The following is a 20,707-nucleotide window of genomic DNA, read 5'->3' on the forward strand; positions in this document are numbered from 1 at the left end:
GTGCATTTTGGGAGTTGTAGTCCCGGTGTGTGGCCGCACCAGCCGGGCCGAGCACGCTGCCCGCCCGCCCGCCCGCCTTCCCCCGGGACTGGCAACCCCCGTGCCGCCGCTGAGGGCCGGGGCAGGGCCGGGAGCCCTGGCGGCGGGCAGGAGGGCTGGCGGGGAGAGTGGCCGTGGCCGGCGCCCTCGGCTGCGGCGGCCGCCGGAGGGTCAGTGCTCGTGGCTGGGGCTGGAAGGGGAGGGCAAGATAAGATTAAGATAAGATTAAACACCGTTGTTTTTCCCAAAACGCGACTCGGCGTGTTCACCGGTTTCAGAAGTGAACCAACGAGTCGATAGGATGAGGAGTAGTGGCTTCACACTGGAAGAGGGGAGATTTAGATTAAATATCAGGAAGAAATTCTTCACTGTGAGGGCGGTGAGACACTGGAACAGGCTGCCCAGAGAAGCTGTGGATGCCCCATCCCTGGAGGTGTTCAAGGCCAGGCTGGATGGGGCTTTGAGCAGCCTGGTCTAGTGGGAGGTGTCGCAGCGCAGGGCAGGGGGGCTGGAACTAGATGGTCTTTAAGGTCCCTTCCAGCCCAGACCATTCTGTGATTCTAAATCCGTGTAAATGGCTGTTGTAACCCCGTGCCGGCAGCATTTGACTGCCCGCGCTGCCAGATCAGACCCAGCAAACGCAGGGGTACATGGTGATGGCTGTGAGAAACACGTATGTCTGCTCTTCTGGGTGTGCTTTGCTGTTACATTGCTGTATTTTGGGCGCCTGGCTATGCTCCATTATGCAGACTGACAGAATGTTCTGGAAGGCAGGCAGTGGCGGGGCCCGGAGCAGGAACATCCCCAGCACTCGCTGGCACAACTCAACTCTTGCAGGATTCTCCCCAGCTCTGCAGACTCACTCCGTCACACAGCCACTCTTCCCTGCTGGGCCTGCGCACCACTGTGTTTTCCTTTTACAATTTAAATCGAGTGGTACTCGAAATGAGTATCATGAAGTGGTGTCAGAAGCTGCCCTGGCATGTGGCCCCATAAGGCTGCCGTTCCCTCCCATGGTACCCAGCTCGGCCCCTCCAGACCCAAGGCCCCACAGCTGAAGAAGAAAATAGCCGAGCAGCTCCTCACAGCTCCGACCGAGCTCATGGGGTATTTGGCCGAGGTGCCTTAGGAAGAGACAAGTCCTGTCCGAGCGCTGGCAACACAAAACTTCTGATTCTCTTCTAGGCCAGAGTCTTCAGGGGTATCACAAGTCAGCCAGGCTTCCTGCGGTGTCACCAGATGAAAAAGTATTCATCCAAATAAACCAGTACAATAACTTCACTTGTTAGAACAGACACAATGATCGTCCCTTTGACAGCCCCTGTGTCCATCACAACAGCAGAAGAGCTGCCGCATGCAATGCCTGTATGTTCTGGGGAGCTTGCCCACATAACTCTTGCAAATGGACTTATTTGTAAACGCTGTCACCTTTCGCTGGTGACAGATCTACACGATTACTTTTGCCATGCTCATCCTCCACTAAAAGGATAAAGGCCTATGAAGTTAAGGCAGCCGTTCAGCATAGAAATCCTGTAACATCAAAACATAAATCACAGACATTCAGTCAAGTTCAAATTAATTTTTATATACTCTGTAATACATAAACTCCTAAGATTCCTCACAGTGTTTTATAATACAGTAATACAAGAAACTTGTATCAATGCTGATGGTTTGTAATGTAATATAAAAAAGTTTGAAATCAAATTTATGTCCCTTTTATTTCCTTATGTTATTGCTTAATGGCCTTGCTAATGTGACAATAGTATTGTTTGTAGGTCTGCTCATACAATTGTTTTCGATCTAGGAGTTGTCTGCCACACCCATTCATGTTTTCTGGTACACTGCAGTACTTTAGGAATGTTGTTGACTCCTGCATTTAAAAAATACAAAGGTTCCTTTAAAACCATTACAGATGTAAGTTTTAGGTGAAGAACTTTATGCCAAATAGCTTGTGGTTCAAGTTGAAATATTGCTAAGGTTACTGCTATAGGACCAAAATAGAATACAAGAATTAAGTATTTCCGTTCCAACACCTTCTACCTGTCCAGACAAGGTTTCCTTATTTTTCATTATTTATATTTTTTTTCTGATAATTTGCTTTTTTTTTCTATGGCATTTTCCATAGTGTTTCTTTCTTTACTTCTTTTTCCTATGGCTGCACCCTTCTGACTGTACTGTCAGGTTATATGTGAGCTTTTAAATGAATGGCTCATAATTTGTCCTAATAGCTTTTCAAATATAAAATTAGATTGAGGGAGCTGTAACTTTTCAGCTCCTCCTTTGCCTGTCTTCGAGATGGGTGTGGTGTTTCCCAGCACTACCTCTAGGATTTCTGCGAGTTATGTTACAAAACAATACAATTTAGTTGCGAGTCTCAAAATAGCCTGGTTTATAGTGTATTTTATTTACACGAGGAAAAAAATGTTAGGCAAACATCCAAATTATCCGTACTTCTGTTTCAACCCATATTAGCCATTTGTATGGCTAAAAATTCCCTATGTTTTTTTTCCTTTTCCAGAATCTCTGGAGAAATCTGTACTCATTAAGATAACCCAATAAGCCTTCTGGGCACAACATTCAGCTGAGTTTGGGACTAATACCAAAGTGTCAATGTTTTCTTCCAACCCTGGGCTTCTCACGGCAGCGTTAAAGAAGGAGGAGAACACCCAGCCAGCCTGATTGTTGGTAACATCTTCCAGGGAGAGCTGTGAAGTAGCAAACAGACAAAAATGAATACTGAACTAAGCATAGAAAACTGTGAATCATACATTTCCCTTCTTTAATAAAGAAAACCCCTCTTGTCTGAAGAAATGAAGGCATTAATAAACTGCAGATGTGAAACGAAGAATTCAGAAGGTGTGCTTATATGCAGGATTGAGTAGATGATAACTGTTTTCCAAAAGTGGGTAATTCAGATTACAAATGAAGGCCAGAAGGCGCCATAAACCTATCTTTGCGCGAGGCTGTTCACCTCGCAGCCTGTGACCTACACCCGGCTTGCTGGAGAGTTCTGACTGTCTCCCCAATAGTGTTGAAAGCTGCCCGGTGCGCTCCTCACACACCCAGATCCCCCACCACAGTGTCCCACACCAGGACCAAATGATGCACCCAGGGAGGCGCGGAATTCAGAGAGCTACAACACGGCCTTTTCTGGTCTCTTCCGTTAAAACAAGTCTTATGAAATCACCTGCTCGTTCCTGTAGTGATATCAATCATTTGCAAGAAATCTCTATCAGACGGCTCAGCACGTCTCCATTGCACAACGGCTTGTTCTGTGCATGAAAGGGCTTTACTGTCATGCCTAGAGCAAGCCAGATGTGTGCTCTTACGCAAGAGAAAAACATTTCTGCAGAGCCCCTTTCGTAGGTATGCCCCGTGGAACAATGTCAGTGACCGTTTATAATGTTTTAAGGGAAAATAAATATGGGTTTTGCCTCTGACAGAGAGCTGTTCTGGTAATCCTCCTTGTTACTATTTCAAGAGGGAAGGGAAAATATAAGAATTAATGAAAGTCAAAACAATAGCAGTAATTGTAAAACGCAGTGCTTGAAAACTGTAACATGCTGAATTGTGAACTGATGTTAAAAATCCTTAAACCTCACATCTGTGACACAAAGATGTCAGCTTGTTTCTTTGTTATCTTTATATTTTCAGAGGAGGTGCACAGCTAGGACAGGATGTGCATTTATATCTACTCTATTATCTGAACAAGGTCTGCACCAAATCTGATCTCCTGTGTGCCAGTTTCATATTTTTGTGACCTCACAAAGATCAGCTGACTAGTGAAATCAGGGATATTGATGTCTGGTGAACACTGCAGGAGAAGGTGGTTGAATTCTAGCATTCTTATCCAAATATTTTCCTTTATATTGTTTTAAGTATCTGGAAGAAGAAGCAAGTCTAAGAACCTAGTTTCTATCAGTTTCATAAAACATTGTGATTTAGATTCTGTGGAATTAGGAGAAGCATGCCTAAAAGAATTGTATAATGGCTTAGTGCTTAAATAACAGTAGCTATAAAGTACTTTGCTATTTTTTACTTTTATTCCAGAATATAGAATCACAGAATTCTAGAATCATAGGTTGGTTTGGAAAGGTCCTTTAAAGATCATCTACTCCAGCTCCCTTGGCTGGGTCAGTACTTCTCTGGGAAACCTCTCAAGGAAAACCTTTGTTAAAAAGTTGCCTGTGTTAAGATAACTATATACCATGTCATTTTTGTATGGTTATGCGTTGTGCATCATGTGTAGAAATACCATACACACACATTGTTTATAAAGATTTTGGATATGTAGATATTACCTCTTCCAGAGGTAACCCAGATTTTCACAAGCAAATTGTCTGTAACCTGATTTGCAAAATGGTTTTGTTTTGTGGGTTTTTTTATAAGCAACAGTGAACATAGTGCATCAGGGCATGAAATGCGGTGATTTTTCTAGCTGTCTTTAATAATCCATGGAGACCTACAGAGTCTTGAAAGGATTAAACCTAAACTGGTGGAAAAGGTTTTGACCTAGCCCACTATCAGTGCTGCAGTTCCATGTATTATACACGCAGAAACATGAACAGATAATTTTAGATTATTCCTATCAGGCCACGTAATCTTCCTGGAAAACCATGAACCTATGGACCATATTATTGCTGGGAGAAATTACATCTGAGTGATAGGTTCACAAAATGTTCACTATAGATGAAAGTTTACTTCAGAACCTGGAGACAATCAGGGAAACGTTTCACATGCAATCAAGACAATATTAAAAGCAATAAAAAGTTGGAAAGATCGGCAAACTAGAAATAATTCTTCCCAGTACCTAAGGGAACATTGTTGTCCTTTGTCGTAGTTTAACCCCAACTGGCAACTAGAACCACGCAGCTGCTCGCTCACTCCCCTGAGCTGGGATGGGGGAGAGAATCAGAACAGTAAAAGTGAGAAAAAACTCGTGGGTTGAGATAAAGACGGTTTAATAAGTAAAGCAAAAGCTCTGCATGCAAGCAAAGCAAAATAAGGAATTCATTTGCTGCATCTCCAAGAAAGCAGGGCTCCATGACACCTAACAGTTACTTGGGAAGACAAATGCCATAACTCAGAATGTCCCCCCGTACTACTTCTCCCCACAGCTTTATATACTGAGCATGACATCATATGGCATGGAATAGCCCTCTGGTCAGCTGGGGTCAGCTGTCCCGGCTGTGTCCCCTCCCGATTTCTTGTGCCCTCCCAGTCTGCTCGCTCTCGGCGTGCTGTGAGGAGCAGAAAAGGCCTTGTTAACTTAGCGACAACCAAAAACACCCATGCGCTACCAACACCATTCTCATCCCAAATCCAAAACACAGCACCACACCAGCTGTTAGCAAGAAACTCCAACCCCATCCCAGTCAAAACCATGACATCCCGCAAGAACTTTTTTCTTTCTGGCACAGCCTTCCATCCATCAAGGGCGTTCTTCCATTCATCCGTTCAAGGCCATGTGTGCTATGTGGCATACTGACTGCAACTGCGCCGATTGTAACAGCAACTGAACTACTCCCTTTGCAGACACAGGCGGAGCAGCTACCAAAGCACATGTGCTACTGAAAGAGCATCCTTCTGCTTTCTGTTCTGTCCTGTAAGTCCTTGAGACAGGCCTCGTGCACGATCCACACTGTAAACCTCAAACAGTGCCCGAGCTGCTGACTGCACAGCGATTTGCCTGAACAGTGGAGAATTAAGTCCTACATTTGGCTTCAGGACAACTGGGTATCTGTAATCCTGCACGATCCTTTAGTTATATATTTTGTAATTTACCTTGGACACGTGTCTGTGTTAAAGAACCAACAAAAAATTTATCATTAACTTCAAACATTTACAAGCAAGACATCTTGAAGTCTTTGCAAAATGGGAAATATAATTAAAAAGCATTTATTGTTAATTATTACTGTTATTGCAGTCATGGAATCACTTACGCATTTCATTTTCTGGTCTGTCTCTCCTGAATGCCAGCTAGCTGTGTTGGAGAGAATGTTCTGCAGCTTTATTGCCATGGTTTTTAAAGTGCTACAATTTTTTTTTCACGTCCATATTTTGTTTCCTCTTCTTGAGCTCTTGCAGGAAGTTTGGCAATGATCTTGATGCAGGATCAGCACAAATCCCTACTTTGTTTTTCTTCTTGTTTTCTCTTTTTGCTGACAAGAAAATTCAGCTTGCAGTTTGGAGGGCTGGATAAAACGCTGATGGTCAAAGGCAGGTGTGGGAGCTGCTGAGCTGTTCTGCGATGAGACAGTGACCCTGGGCTCTTCTGCGGACACCACCACATCCTTAAATACAGTTCTTAAGACTGTTATATGCCTGATATGTAAATAATAACTAGTAAATAATACAAGGCATACCTGAGTAATATTTTGAACGTGTCTTTCTGCCACGAGACAGACATTAAAAATGAAGACAGAGGTCAACTAGAGATGAGGACTTACCAAAGTGAAATGTCAACTTGGGCCTCACCTCTCCTGTAGTTCTACAAGACTCTTTGCAAATGAGCAGCCTTGCAAACCTCTATTGACTGTAGAGATATTGAGGCATACTGTGGTGACTATTTCTTGTCAGGACCAGGACTCACTCACTTTTCAAGTTCCACAAGTTGAGCCAATGCCTTAGAACGGGATGAGGAGACTCAAAAGTGGGTATTGCTGTTATTGCCTGTAATTAGAGAACATGATATGAAGCCTGTTCAGTGTGAATTGTCAAACAAGCCTAGAGGTCCATCCAAACACATGTGAATATATGAAATAATGGCAGTGTCACAGCAGCAACCAATAGTGGCTCCTTGAATTTTGCAGGGCAGATTTTTTGTTGTCTTTGCTATTTGCAGTGATGTGGAGTAGTGTGATGGCTTGTGCAGGTGACCTCCAAAGGTGTCCTCAGACAAAATGTCATCGTATCTTCTCTGCTCTCACTTCTCTTTCTTTCAAACACTGAGTTAGTTCCTCTGTCTTGCATTCATCACTCTTTATTCTGGAATGCTACAATAATTCTACTACTCTGATTTTGACTTTTGCCTCAACCAGCCAAAATGTAGGAGGCCAAAGCTGTAGAAAAAATAGGAAAACTGTCAAGGTAGGTCTAATATGTTTGTCAGATATAATGGTCTGCTATCCTTGCCGGCCCACTGTCAACCTAATACAGAAATAATATTCTGTCCTCAAAATTTTACTTTGCTTTCATCATTACCTTCAAGAACTGCACCTGTGGAAAATAAAATGCAGGACTGTAATATCAGAAGATTGGGGACTTCTGTTATATGTATTTAATCCAAAACACACAAAAAGAAATGTATGTTAATAATTATCATTTTCAGCAAAAATGTGAACTCTTCAGGAGAACAGGAAATACTTGCAGGTAGTAATGGCCTGTCTCTTTTTTTTTCACCAGTTAGTATGAATTTATGATAGCTACATAATATACTGTAGTATTAAGGCTGTTCCAGTATATTCAATCAGTAAGCATTTGGCACTTCCAGAAGGTGTGCAGTTATCCAGCTGACTATAGGCATTCCCATTGCATTCTGAGTGTGGGTTGCAGATACCAAGTAGCTATACAACTGCTACTGCAGCTGCTCAACGTTTGACAAAGTACTGTCTGCTGAAGGCACAACTTGTAAACCAGCATAGCTTTGTTAACGGAAATCAAACCTAGGCAGGGGCTGAATGCTAGTCACTATTGCTAACGCTAAATAATGGAGACCGCAACAGGAAAGGTGTTACAGTAAGATAGCTGCTGTAAGTCCTCCTTGCATATCAAATGATGTGTCCTGGTATAAATCAGATAAAGATCTGACCCTTCCAGTCTTCTATTAGCATTCAAAAAGCAGGAGGCAGTCAGTCTGTTCAGGGTTTGATTGTTGCAAGTGTGTGTATCAGCACAGCTCTCCCTCTGCTTCTGTACAGAACACATTTAATAAACAGTTCAGTTCTTCCACCAGTCCTCAGAAGGTCAGTATTGCTTTACAATACTTATCTACAGAGACCACTCCACTTACATTTTGAGTTCATTATGGTATGAGGAGGCCCTTTTTTTGTGAAAATAGTTTTTACTCACGGTGTGAGTAAATGGCGATCAATCTCAGCTTCCTGTGTGCTGCAGCAGCAAAGCATATTTTGTTAAGTGAAAACTTTCACTTAGACCAATCTACTTTTGTATTTCACCTGCAAATTGTTTAAGCACTTCACAACAATCTGCTACTTAGAGTGCTTTGACACTGAAATGGCAGCTGCTTCTGAATTTCCAAGATGGACAGAACAGTAAAAGATGCTTGATTTTGACAGTTACACCTTCGTTACTGGTGTTGGGGACACATTCACACACTCTTGCCCTAAGAAGGGCACACAAGATTTTTTTCACAGTTCAGCATTTCAGGACTATGCTGTCTGAAAGGAAGTATCATCGACAATCAACCTTCGATATCATGTATTCAGAGCCAGGGGTATTTTAGTTTGTCAGACTCCATTTCACGTAAAACAATCTCCATCTTTCTCAGCTGTCTGAACCTGTCCCTAAGCTCTCATAACATCTCTTGCAGACCACAATGAGAGTACAGCATCCACTGCTGCACTCTCAGGAAAATAAAGCAACATAGAACCACAAAAAGAAATTTAACCAAGAATATGTCATCCATTTTTTAATCACAATTCAACAGTTCTTGATATAGAACTTCTTCATACAGATCCCTTTTATTCGTTAGCTGGACCCAGTTTTCACTTCAGTTTTCATGTATTTTACAGCAGATAAGCAAAGAACAGACTTGAACTTCCTGTTAGGTTCACTGTATAGTGTCACCGAATCCCATCTACTGTGCTGTCATAATTTCCATTCCCTGGCTAGGGTTCAGTCCAGTGAACTATGCTTGGGTGACCTGTTATAAATCATTAACAAGAACTTGCTGGTGTATCTGGTGAGAAGCCTTTAAAGTCACCTGGAATGAACTGCTGTGGATTTAGCTGATGAATCATCTTCTTTCGCATCTCCTAAGGAGAGTTATTGGGTATAAAGACTCTAATGGCAATTGTATGCGTTGCTGATGATAATTCTGAAGGCATGATTACCGTTACACCCTCCTGAAGACCTGATCTGTTAATGGACAGAGAACTGTCTGAACACAGAAAAATCAAAGGTTTTGTTTATCTTTCTCTGTATTCATTGGTCCAGATCCTTAATCACTTGAGTTATGCATTGACTCAATGCACCATGCTGGAGAGCCTAAAACTGCCTGCTGAATTCCTGGTGCAACTGCGTCATTCCTGTAGAAAGGGGGATCACTGATCACTGTGTGGGATATGAGATCCATATAGATCTGTACAGATACTCTGCTTTGGGCATTGCATAATTACATTTGCTTCTTCTTGATTTACTATCCCCAACACCAGGAGCCTGAGCAGAGTCACACCAAACTGAAGGGATTTTCACTTTGCTCTGTAGATCACAGGACTGGCAAGTATTACTAAATACACTGAAAAATACAAAAATACAAAAGATGTCGTACAGCTGTGATCTTCTTAACCACCTCTTGGGTATGGTCAAGTTTCCCTCAAATGATAAGAGGGCCACTGGTTTTAGGCCCACTGAGGTGACATGGGGAACTTGCTGGCTGATAGAATTATTGCAGGATAAATGCAGAAAGTAAACAGCGCCAATAAGGAACTCAGAATACATGTAGGCATTGAGCAACTAGGGTCAGTTTGCATTTGTAATCTGTGCAATGACTATGACTTAGGACATGTCCGGTAAAAAAGATTTTCCTTGCTAATTACAGTGTGCTACAGATAGGTTCAAGTAGAGAAAGATACTTCATTATTATAATGGCATTTCCAAACAGAAAACCAAAACATTTTTCTACTAGATCAGAGCTCCTTTAAGTCTCATTTTGTTTTTAAGTATACAATTGCATGTATCAGCTATTCCTTTGTTCACTGACACAATCTCCAGGCCTAAATCAGAGGATGTCAGCTTTTGTTGCTTCCTTTGAGTTCTGAGAAGTATGCGTTTAGTTATCTTATGCTGCTCTGGATCTCATATGAGAGGAGCACGAGACCAATATTTCACCACTACCCTTCTTTCTGGAGTGACTTCAACTAATGAAGTTCTGGTTCTAATTATTTTGCTGAATTTTACTTTACTTTAATGTCTCTTCTTTGCCTTCACTTCAGTTACCCTTTATTGACAGCATTTAACCAAGAGTTTAAGGCCTCATAAACAAATGAAAATTTGTTTATGTAAGCATTAAGTAAGCCTCAACAGCCTGTTTTTGTTGCAATTTATTCCACCATAGAGTATGAGTAACTCCAGGGAGCTGACACAGTTGCACTGTTATAAAATCAGAAGACGTGAGAAGAATGATCTGTCAGTGGACTTTGAATTCCCTGTTTGTGACATCCTTCAGTTACAAGAGCAAAACAGACACTGAAGTCCCAAGGTCTCATGATAGAATTTGTGCTGGATTCATGTTCCGCCTCCATCCTTTCATTATTTGCACATCTTGCAAATCACTACAGCAGACTTCACCAGAATACAACTACTGACAGCCTCATAATTCCATGTCCATTTGAGATTTTTTAAAAGAAATGTATACGCTGCCAACCTCGATAACAGAAATAACAATCATCAGTTAATTCCCAAAGACACTGGTATTTCTGTCCTGTGGTGCTTTGAAAAGATTGAAACATGTCAAAAAAGGGAATAGTTTATGTTCAATAAGAAGGGAAGGGGGCTGTTATCGCTACCAGGACCATTATTCCCCACAAGTGAGACAGAAAGTGAGTAGGAACAGGATGATAATTATAAAAATTATTGTTTGAAACTGAAGACCTGTCCAAATTGGAGTTCACAACTGCCTCCTGCAGTGAGATTGGAACATGGTCAACAACTAAGAAAATACTTGCAGTGGAAAGCAAAATTAGGTTTTAAGACAATTATTTCTTCAGAAGCTATGGACAAAGGGCTACAGGAGCCTACAGATTCAAGGGGGATTAATATAAAAAATGTAATGGTTGAACTCTTAGACTGTAAATTTAACATTTATTCTACTGTTTGTAAAAAAAATGTGGAAGTGAATTTATTTCCACTCAGAAAGAGTAATGCTTCAGGCTGGAGTTTAAACGTATCTAGGGTTATATGTTTCTAAAATGACTGAATTACGTCTACCTAAACCCACAGCCAACATTATAATATTCCCTACCCCTCCCTTTAGACAGAGGAGCCTTTTTCCTCAATAAATCTTGAGGCAGAACAATGATGTCAGGTAAGGTGAATGTTACACAGCAAGATACTCGGTGTTTATCACTATGAATGTAGTTAAGCTCTCCTTAATATTACAAAGGTTATAATAAACATAATTAATATAATAACAAATAATATAATAAATAGTATTTGTTGGCACAGGGATAACTGCTAACAACAGCTGCTTCTCATCTCTCTCTAAGGGAAGTGAGGGTCTGCAGGTGTTTCCCCATACTATATGGGAGGAAATACTAACTTTTCAGTAGTGACGACTGTACATCTCCATCCTCAATGTGCTTTCCATAGCAAGGTTTTACAAGTTAGCTGCATCAGCTCGGTTTACTCTTTCTGGACCTTTTGTTCTCCAGTACTTGTGAACTGCCTCTTCTCAGCAGCACCCACTGGTATTGCATATCACATACAGGCTCAGTGCTTGTTAATCAAGCCTGGTGCACACCCCTTGCTACAAAGCCGAAAAAGAAATGGGAATGAAATATTGGTCTTTATTTGATAGTATCTCCACCTGCGTTGCAATAATTGGCAAGAGACCAACTGTCAGTCACTACTGAGCTGCGTATTATTCCTACTAATAGATCTGTACCTGCTTCATTTCTTTGTGGCTGCCTCAGTGCTCATCTAGGAATTGACAGACATGATGCATACCAAATACTTTCTGCCAACCTTGCAGAGCTTTATTAGTGCTGGAAAATCAACACTCTGTCCTGAGGCAGGAGGCCCAGCAAATAATCTATCATTTGGAATAGTAAAGGACATCATCACAGTTATGAGGGCTTGGTCCCAACCCAGCAAAGAATACAAGGATGTGTTTCCCTAACAATACGAGGAATGTGAGCGCATTCCACCTTGTAAGAAAAATCTTTGTCCTTCTTTCCACTGACTTGAGCACAGGGCTTCTACGGGATAAGCTCCAAGGCTGGCAGTTCCGTTTCTGAGACCCAACCAGAAGTTCACCTATGCAGGAGAGAGTCTGAGGCCATAGAACTAACCAATATAAATCCCACCACCTTAAACTCTGAGGGCAGACCAAGTTTTTAGACAGTTATTTCTCTATAAACACAGGTAGCTTGTACAAGGAAATCAAACTCAAGCAAACTGCAGTCAAAATATGCTGTTCATGAACAATTCTCTCACTAAGGAAAGAGAGTAAGGAAACAGTCTAACCTGAATGTCCACAGGTCCCTCAGTGATGGTGGTGTTAAGGAAACATAACAGAGTAATATGGAGAGTTTGGTGGCTTTTGGCAGTTGTTGGAGCTTCGTGGCTTTCATGTAGCTGCACTGATTTAAATGGCTGACGGTCTGGGCTCTAACCTTCAGAAAGTGATAAACTGGCTGGTCCTACAGAAATAAGTTTTAAAGCCGCGTGATGTAATCAAGGGCAGCTGGGCAAAAGCAGCGCTGTACTGCACATGCCCTCAGACAGGGTACACCATTCTCCAAGGCAAATATCAGATAAAGCATATGAGACAAAAACCTGCTAGCTCAGCGTTTTTATAAATAGAGAAGTACCTTCCCCCTCTCACTGTGGTTACCACTGTGTTCAGAAAATAACGACTCTTTGGCCCACCCCCTCCTCTGACTGTACCACTGTCTCCAGCTGACTGGGGTGACTGACAAACTGCATAAGCTGGTATTCAAAGTCATTATATTAAAAATACCTTGCCATTCTGCACGTTTAAACGGTTTCCACTCAGAATTAGTTAATGGAGAAAAATTTTGGCTACTTTTGCTAAAGGGGTTTGCTTTGCTTGCAAGGTCGTTCAGAATAAGCTCCCTGAACTTTGAACCATATCTGCAAAGTGAGATAAACAAGAGCTGTATAAATACCACAGCCTGTTTCCCCACAGTGCTTTCTTCTGCAGCGGAGCAAAGCGGAGGAGCAGGGCGGGGAGGAAGGGGTAAGTGTGCTGGGTCTGCTGTGAAAGAGCTTCATGACTTAAGGTTTGGCAGAGCGTCCGCGTATTTCTTCAGCTGAAAAGGCTGACTGTGGAAATTTCCGCTGGGAAGCCAACGAGAAAGTTGAAATGTGAAGAGAAGTGTAATTCAGAACACAGCTCTCGCCTCGCTCGCCGGGCAAGACAGCTGTTGCTGGGCGCTGCATGCCAGGGCTGCAGGCGGCTGTGAAGGTGCAGAGGGATCTCAAGATGTCATAGGAGTTTCACGTGTTTATAATGGCTATAAAGGCGGGCAGCTTTCCAGATGTCTGGAAAGAGGAAAAGAAATGGCCATGTTGATATCTGTTGGGCCACAGTTTAATCTCCAAAGCACTGCGTCTAAAATGCTTTTGGTAGAACTGCAGGAAGACGGATTTTGCAAATGATGTTGGCTTTGCAGCAGCTGGCTCTCATTTTAAAAGATCAGTTATTAAAACGTTTTATTTTTTTTTACAATATTACAGGATCGATGAAATGCATGCTATTTATCAGAACTTAAGTGTTTCCAAAACATTCAGTGTTTACTGCCAGACTTTGATGCGAGGGGTGAAATTATACAATTCCATAACCTAGGACATGTTGGGGAGCAGTTTTATAGTATCATGTATTTCTTCATACTGAGTGCTTTCTGAACGTATTAACCCAAAATAATTATGTTAATGGATGCAAAGGTAAAGATAGTTACAGAATTTCTAACATGCTTTGATTTTCATAGACATTAAATGGACTAAGTGTGGGATTTTGTAAGATCTGAGGAATGCTGAAACTCAGTTTTCATTTCCTGTTTTTGCAAAACTGTTTATAATGCCTGAATTCTTAAGAGATTTTTTTAATGGGATCCAAATACTATGGACTGACTTGTAAAAATCTTTAAGTCTTTTATTAAATTTCTGCCAGATTCTGTAATACTTGCTGTGTACCAAAATACACTGTTGGTGCAAGTACTTCTAAGTCAGTGGAATTATGCTGGAATCTGGAGTGAACTGCTCTAGATTCTTACTGGTGTAAACTGGCTCAGCACAACTGATTTCAAAATACAAGAAATGAGGCCACTTTAAAATCACTGAAGTGTTAAAAACAGTCAAGAAGAAACTACAAAGAGGAATGAACAACGTGTTCTGATTAGTAGCACTAAAAGAAAATCCAGTTACTCTGAATGCTTACTTTTCAGCTGTTTAGATGCAACAAAAAAATACTGCCTGTTTTTTATAGGGGAACTCCACTGCAAGATGAAAGAAATACAATCAAGCAGAAGCAAAGTAGCTTAAATTTATTTTTACCTTTTTTTTTTTTTTTTTAAACTGAGTGTAGCCAGTATCCTGCTGTGTTTTGTTATGGGAATTTCAGAGTCTGAAATTTGTTCCTGTGTTGTTCTAATTTTGTTTATTTTCTCTCTTTTCAGATAAAGCCCAGCCATGTGGGCAGGGCTGGGGCTCCTTCTGGCTCTCTGTCTCCTCCCAGGAGGAGGGACAGAGATCCAGAACTGCAAGGAGCCCCCAGAATGGCGCATTGGGGAGGAGAACCCGATGCTGAACTCTAGGGGCTCAGTGACGGTGGTGGCTCTCCTCCAAGCCAGCTGATACTTGTGCCTGCTGCAGGCTTCCAGGTAAGTAAGTGTAAACCTCTCTCCCAGTTTTTGTTAAAACGAGTCTAGCCAATTTTTCAATGCCATTTTAATACATGTGCCCAGCTACAGACGCACTCAATGAACTCGAGCTTCCTCAAACGCTGCCATCCCACGTGTGACCTAGTGCCCAGGTTAACTCTCGGCAGGAGTGTTCTGTGCCAGTGGCTCAGATTCATTATCTCCTTAAGTCCTGACTGACAGATCGTCTTCTCCAGATTGTATTTACAAGTGTGGTGAACTTGACATTAATGAACCACAAAACACAGGAAAACCCAACAGAAACAGTTCCTCAAGACCGTGCTTCGGTTAGCAACTGATGATTAATGTAGCAAAGATGCTGAAGCCAGGAAACATCATAATTCTCTGACACAGCTAGAACACCTGAGACAGAGAGATCTGTGATCATCCATTTCTAGTGTAAGATCTGTAGGGGAAAAGGCAAATCAAAGCATGGGCCTTTAACGTGCTTCCCCAGCCCCTGTACAGAGGTCCTAGATATAAAAAAAACATCCAGAAGATAAGGTAAAGACTGGCCTTTCAAAAAATAGATGAGGCATTCAAGGGAATCATCAGTGTTATATTTTCATACAAGACTTGGGACATTGGTGCTCTGGTTTCTAGAACCTAATTCTGTGCAAATAATTAGGTATCATAACAGCAACAGCAGCAAGAAAATAATTTTGGGCTGATCCAAAGAGGAATTATGCAAGCCCTTATCTTGGATTCATTTAGTGATTGTGAAATCATTTTGGTAGTACCGCCTTCAGAGCCTGATTTTAATCACTGTAATAACATCTTAGTTTCCCCCTCGAGGCAGGATAACTTTGTATTATGATAGTCTTTGCACGTTTTTGAAGAACTAGATTTGAAAAAGTGGTGGTAAATCAGATTCTTTATCTATCTCTTGACTTAGTCCATCAAAGCTCCCTCAAAGTCAAAAGTGGGCTTTGTGGTTGACTTTTGAGGTAGTTGGGTTTGATTCTGTATATTTTAGAAAGGTTTTAAAGAATCTTTCAAGCTTTAGACTATTTCCTGACCTGAAAAAAAGAGAGTTTTCTAGAGCAATTCAATAGGAAGGATATAAATGAACAGGAAAAAATACCCCCACATTGTATATCCAGAAAGCAGCTTGCTGTACTATAGAGCAAATAAAGACTTTTCTGATGGGAGGCCAAAGGGAAGGACTAATAACTGCCAGATCATGCACACATTCTATAGCCATCCTTTTGACCCAGTTGCTGTAATATCCCTTTTGTGGCTATTAGAGAAAATAGATATGTCAAGATGAGTGGGAGAACTATCAGCCTTTTACTGCAGATTATTCCTCTTCGTGTTCTATTTACAGTATGCATTCTTTAACCAACTATGTGACCAAAACCTCAGCATTTAAATAAAGATACCAGATAAACTAACTGTGTTAGATCATGTGAAAGAACCAAAATAACACTGAATTCAATCTGAAAACAGTTGTCTGCTGTACTTAGTCCTGCATTTTACTTACAAGGACAGGCGTATTAGCTGTTGTAGAGTCTGGTTTGGTGACAGTGTAGTTGATAGCCATGGCAAATGGCAAGAATGTTTTAATAGCGTTGGATTGTTGCCATTAAAACTGGGAGAAAATAATGTTCACTGTAATAAAAGCAAGGTGGAGCATATTAACTTCTGCTGAACATGGCAAATCTTGCGATTGTCAAATGATTTTTGGTCTTGCTTCTTTACATTCTCCACTAGATTGGAGGACCTGCGAGTGAAGTTGGAGAATGAAGGACTGGTCAATATCTCATATGTGGTTGTCAACCATCAGGGACCTTACTCCCAGAGGAAGTTTCACCTACTGAAGGAAAGTGTTTCTGACTATATTACTGTCTACCAGCAAGATGAACAGCAAGCGGATGTCTGGACTACCTTAAATGGAAGCAAAGATGACTTTCTCATCTATGACAGGTCTGTGTTTAGAGGGGAACACAGGAAAACATTTGCATGTATTTAGAGTAATGCTTTGTAAATCTCTGTGTTATTTCATTGACTTGCAAATGAACTGATTATCTCAAAACAAAAACATCCACATCAACTTCTAAGTTGCACTAAGTAAAGCATTTGCATTTACTGGGAAAAGGAAGCTACAAAAGAAAAGTCTGCTTTTGCTTAAGTTTGGGATAAATAATTTTTTCTTTATACCTACTGTGGATTTAGATTAGTATAACTGAGTGAAGAATTTGATAGCATGGTTCTGGTCTTACACTGTTTTTATTTTTGGACAACTTCGTTACATCGTAGAATCAAAAGAGAAAAGCTATCTGAGTTCTCACGAAAACGTTTTGACTGGAGTTGTTGAAAATGTCATGTAGCCATATGTAAAAATTAGTCTTTAGGTGAAAATTAAGACTTTGGAAGAAAACATCTCTTTGATCTTAGGATTCTGGGACATGTATCTTTTGGCAGAACCAGTAATAGCTCTTTAACGGAAATCATGATTTTTCAGCTTTGATTCGATGGAAATTATTCTACAAGTCCTGCTCCTTTGAATGTGCCAGTCACGTAGTCAAGCGCGTACCAGAACACTCGAGTACAGACATGGGGCAAATGGGCACCGTAAGAATCCCCTTGAGTGCGCTAAAGCAGTAACACAGGTGCCCCGCAATGCGCATTCCCATCAAACTACATGTTATGTTGCATGAAAACATTCTTCGCAAGGGTGCAACAACCGTGTGGTGGTTTGTACCACTATGCAAACAGCCCTCCTCGTTAGCAAGACAGGTCTGTAATGAGTGTACCTTTGCTAGTCTAAATGCCACCAAACCAGAGGCCTCTGCCACCAGAGTTACTACTACTGACCAGTGCAGTTGAGTGGGCAGATCCTGGTTTTTCCTGTAAAGTCCTTGGACAGAAACACTCTCCATGGGACTGTACAGTGTGGGGGATTGACATGAATAAAATCAGGTGTGATAAGAAGAGATATTTAAGTATACGTTTATGCATATGTGACGGCAAAGTTCTTTCTCTCCTCAGATGTGGCCGTCTAGTGTATCATCTGGGTCTGCCCTATTCCTTCCTGTCGTTCCAGTATGTAGAGGAATCCATCAAGATTGCGTACTGTGAAAAGAAGTGCGGGAACTGCTCGTACACGGTATTTTCTTGTTTCATTCTGTATATACTAGGAAAGCAAACTGGGTTTAACTTAAAAAAAAATATTTCAGTGTGATTAATACAAAAAGTCATCATTTAGGATTTACACAATTCGTCTTGAGAGAAAACTTTTAAACACTTTTGAAAGTGAATTAGATCTAATTTATAATAGACTGGTTATCTGAATTCCTGCCCTTAATAGGAAATCCAAGTAGTTTTCAGAAATCTAAATGCAAGAGGCTATTTCTGTTTCTGGGGTTACATACAGCTAGTTAGCAATTAGCTACTTTAGTTTTTGGGGACAGGTAGGTACTTAAACAAATAGTATTTTTTATCCAAGCTGGTTTGATTTATTGTTTCTTTTAGTTTACATTTAAACACAGTATACAATAGTTACCTTAAAAAGTGATAATACAAGGTGACAAATTATTGTCACCGTTATAAAAGAAGGGTAGTTTTGTTTTACATACAACTAAAGATCAGAATTACTTTAAGGATTATCAAGAAATATACATACATTGTCATGAAATTTCAATGAGAATAGTCATTTTTGATCCCATTGTAGTTTTCCAGCTAAATGTAGGCCTCAGGCAGGTCAGATATGGGATCCTAGAATAAGGATACTTTTTACTGGCAATTATTTTAATTAAAATTCCTAAGTGTAAATTAAGACTCCTGTCTGGTTATCAGTGGTGTTGGAAAACAAGGTTCTTTTTGATACATTCCTATCTTTCTTCAGCAAAGTAGCACAAGTAATTTAAAATGGTGTTTCAGGTTCTGCAAAAATGTTAAGATAGTATGTTACAAGTAGTTTAATTAAATATAATGCTTTATATTTAATGCGCGCTTCTGTTTTACAGGAACCTGATATTGATGATGTATGTGAAAACATCACTAAAAGTGCAGATGAATATCTAGCAGAGATAGAACCCAAACCAACGGGTGAGCATTCACATCAGCACAACCAGCGCAGACATAGACACCACCACCACCACCACCACCGCGAGGGCAGTCATCATTCCAAAAATGAGAACCACCAGGCTCCTTCTGAAACTCAAAGACGTCATCCTCATGGCGGTCGGCGTCATAGAGTTTTTGGTCATAACAGACACGATCAGACAGATAGTCATGAACAGGTAGACGCTGCTCCTCCGGGAGAAAGCATGGAAATTACACAACATAAAAAGCTATGAAAAAAAGGGAAAACCAGCTGTAAAAACCAGTTAACCTGAAACTGGCAGACGGCATCAGACTCTGCTTCTAGTAGCTGATGCTGTCATTGCCGACACCTTTTGTTTGAAGAGCTAGGAAATTCTGTCACTTGACAGTGCCGTGGAGCACTTCCAAATTCCTGCAGGTGACATGGCCAGCTGTCAGCACAGGACATCACTGAATCTTGACAGTGACGTCTGCTCGCTGCTGCCTGACAGTCACCAGCAGCAGGAGCAACTGAGACTAGTGACACCTGACAGTGACAGGAAGAGGCAAGAAACTGAGCCTGAAAAACAAACTAAGCACCTTAAAAATGCAAGGGACTCCTACTACCTAAATTCATAGTTGTGAGAGTGGAAAAATTAACAGATTAAGTGTTTTCATTGCCCCCAATTAAAAATTATACTACAACAGGTGTGTAGAGTTAAAATACTGCAAAGAAACAGCCTTTTAGTGCAGTGCTCTTAGAATTACACAATACCTGTCACATTCCATCAGTGAAAAGCTTCATAATTTAAAGGAATTTAGTTGACCTGTAGTTTGTTTTTCAGTTGCAGTGGGAAGGTGTCTGCATTCTTGATTAATTTGTCTTTCTTGTTTCTCTTCTAACATTCTGCTTGCATTTGTGAGGACAGGAGCATAAACTATGACCTAGGGGCTCCTGTCTGATGTTTTGCCATCAAGAATAGAAGATAACCAAAATAGATATTTTAATCATTTTTATTAAGAAGATGGACTACATTCAGAAGTGGTGGTGTTTGTTTTTTGTTGTTGGTTTTTTTTTTCTCTAACCTGGGGATACAAATTATGTACAAGAAAAGCTTATTCCTAAGCAACGCGCGAAAATAACTTTTTATCTGAAATGTAAGATACAAACCGTAACTGCATTATTTTAAAGTATCAGACTAATATGCTTAACTTTTGTCACTTAGATATGGTATCAGGCTCCATTAATAAGTACTTCTACAGCTTGTAAAATCCCACTAAATCAGTAAGATCATGCCTAAAGTGAGAGGCAGCGTTTAACAACTCTTCATGCAGAATCAGTATCAAAAGGAGGGAGGGGCAGAACAAATTTAACCTTGGTTTCATGTTTATCTTTGTTTAGAACAGTGCTGAATTTGATAAAACTGTATTGATTAGTAAGGTAATATACCACTTAAACTTCTATAACTTCTCTGTCTGTAGTGTAGCATTCCTAACTTTTGATTAACTGAGTTGAAGTAAAAATGTAGTTGTTTGAAGGATTCCTGGATGAAGAAGAGAATATTCAAGAAAGGAAAACTGCTTTGAAAGCATACACCATAATTAATGATGGTCTAATAGGGAAATTTTTACTCCTACAAAACCTGAATCTTTTTATGGTGAATGCTGATTAGCAGGAAAGTAGCCCTGAATATGTACAGGATGCATGCCTTCAGAATATTTGACAAGAGTGTTTTCAATAAAAAGTATTCTCTATTTCTTCATATCTTGTTTTCACTTTCAGGTGCACAGTTTGAAAT

At 40.7% G+C, this 20,707-nt stretch overlaps 1 protein-coding gene and 1 long non-coding RNA gene across 4 annotated transcripts; one reads left to right on the top strand and one right to left on the bottom strand.

The window, feature by feature from the left end:
* Positions 1-1,552: 1,552 nt before the first annotated feature.
* LOC128903050 (uncharacterized) lies at positions 1,553-12,705 on the bottom strand. Of its 3 annotated transcripts, XR_008463956.1 has the most exons (4): positions 12,466-12,704; positions 5,982-6,711; positions 4,850-5,836; positions 1,553-2,744 (listed from the first exon to the last, which is right to left on the bottom strand). It is a non-coding gene; the product is annotated as an uncharacterized LOC128903050 (long non-coding RNA). The 3 variants fall into 3 exon arrangements; XR_008463954.1 differs by having other exon boundaries at positions 4,850-6,711; positions 12,466-12,705; XR_008463955.1 differs by lacking the exon at positions 4,850-5,836 and having other exon boundaries at positions 12,466-12,699.
* Positions 12,706-13,046: 341 nt separating this feature from the next.
* Positions 13,047-20,673, top strand: SELENOP (selenoprotein P). The gene is made up of 5 exons (XM_054186204.1): positions 13,047-13,201; positions 14,640-14,843; positions 16,596-16,808; positions 17,874-17,991; positions 18,851-20,673. Exons 2-5 carry the CDS (start codon positions 14,653-14,655, stop codon positions 19,502-19,504), a joined length of 1,176 nt encoding a protein of 391 aa, XP_054042179.1. The 5' UTR covers positions 13,047-13,201; positions 14,640-14,652; the 3' UTR covers positions 19,505-20,673.
* Positions 20,674-20,707: the final 34 nt, after the last annotated feature.

Source organism: Rissa tridactyla, chromosome Z, assembly GCF_028500815.1.
Source record: "Rissa tridactyla isolate bRisTri1 chromosome Z, bRisTri1.patW.cur.20221130, whole genome shotgun sequence".
Taxonomy (NCBI): domain Eukaryota; kingdom Metazoa; phylum Chordata; class Aves; order Charadriiformes; family Laridae; genus Rissa; species Rissa tridactyla.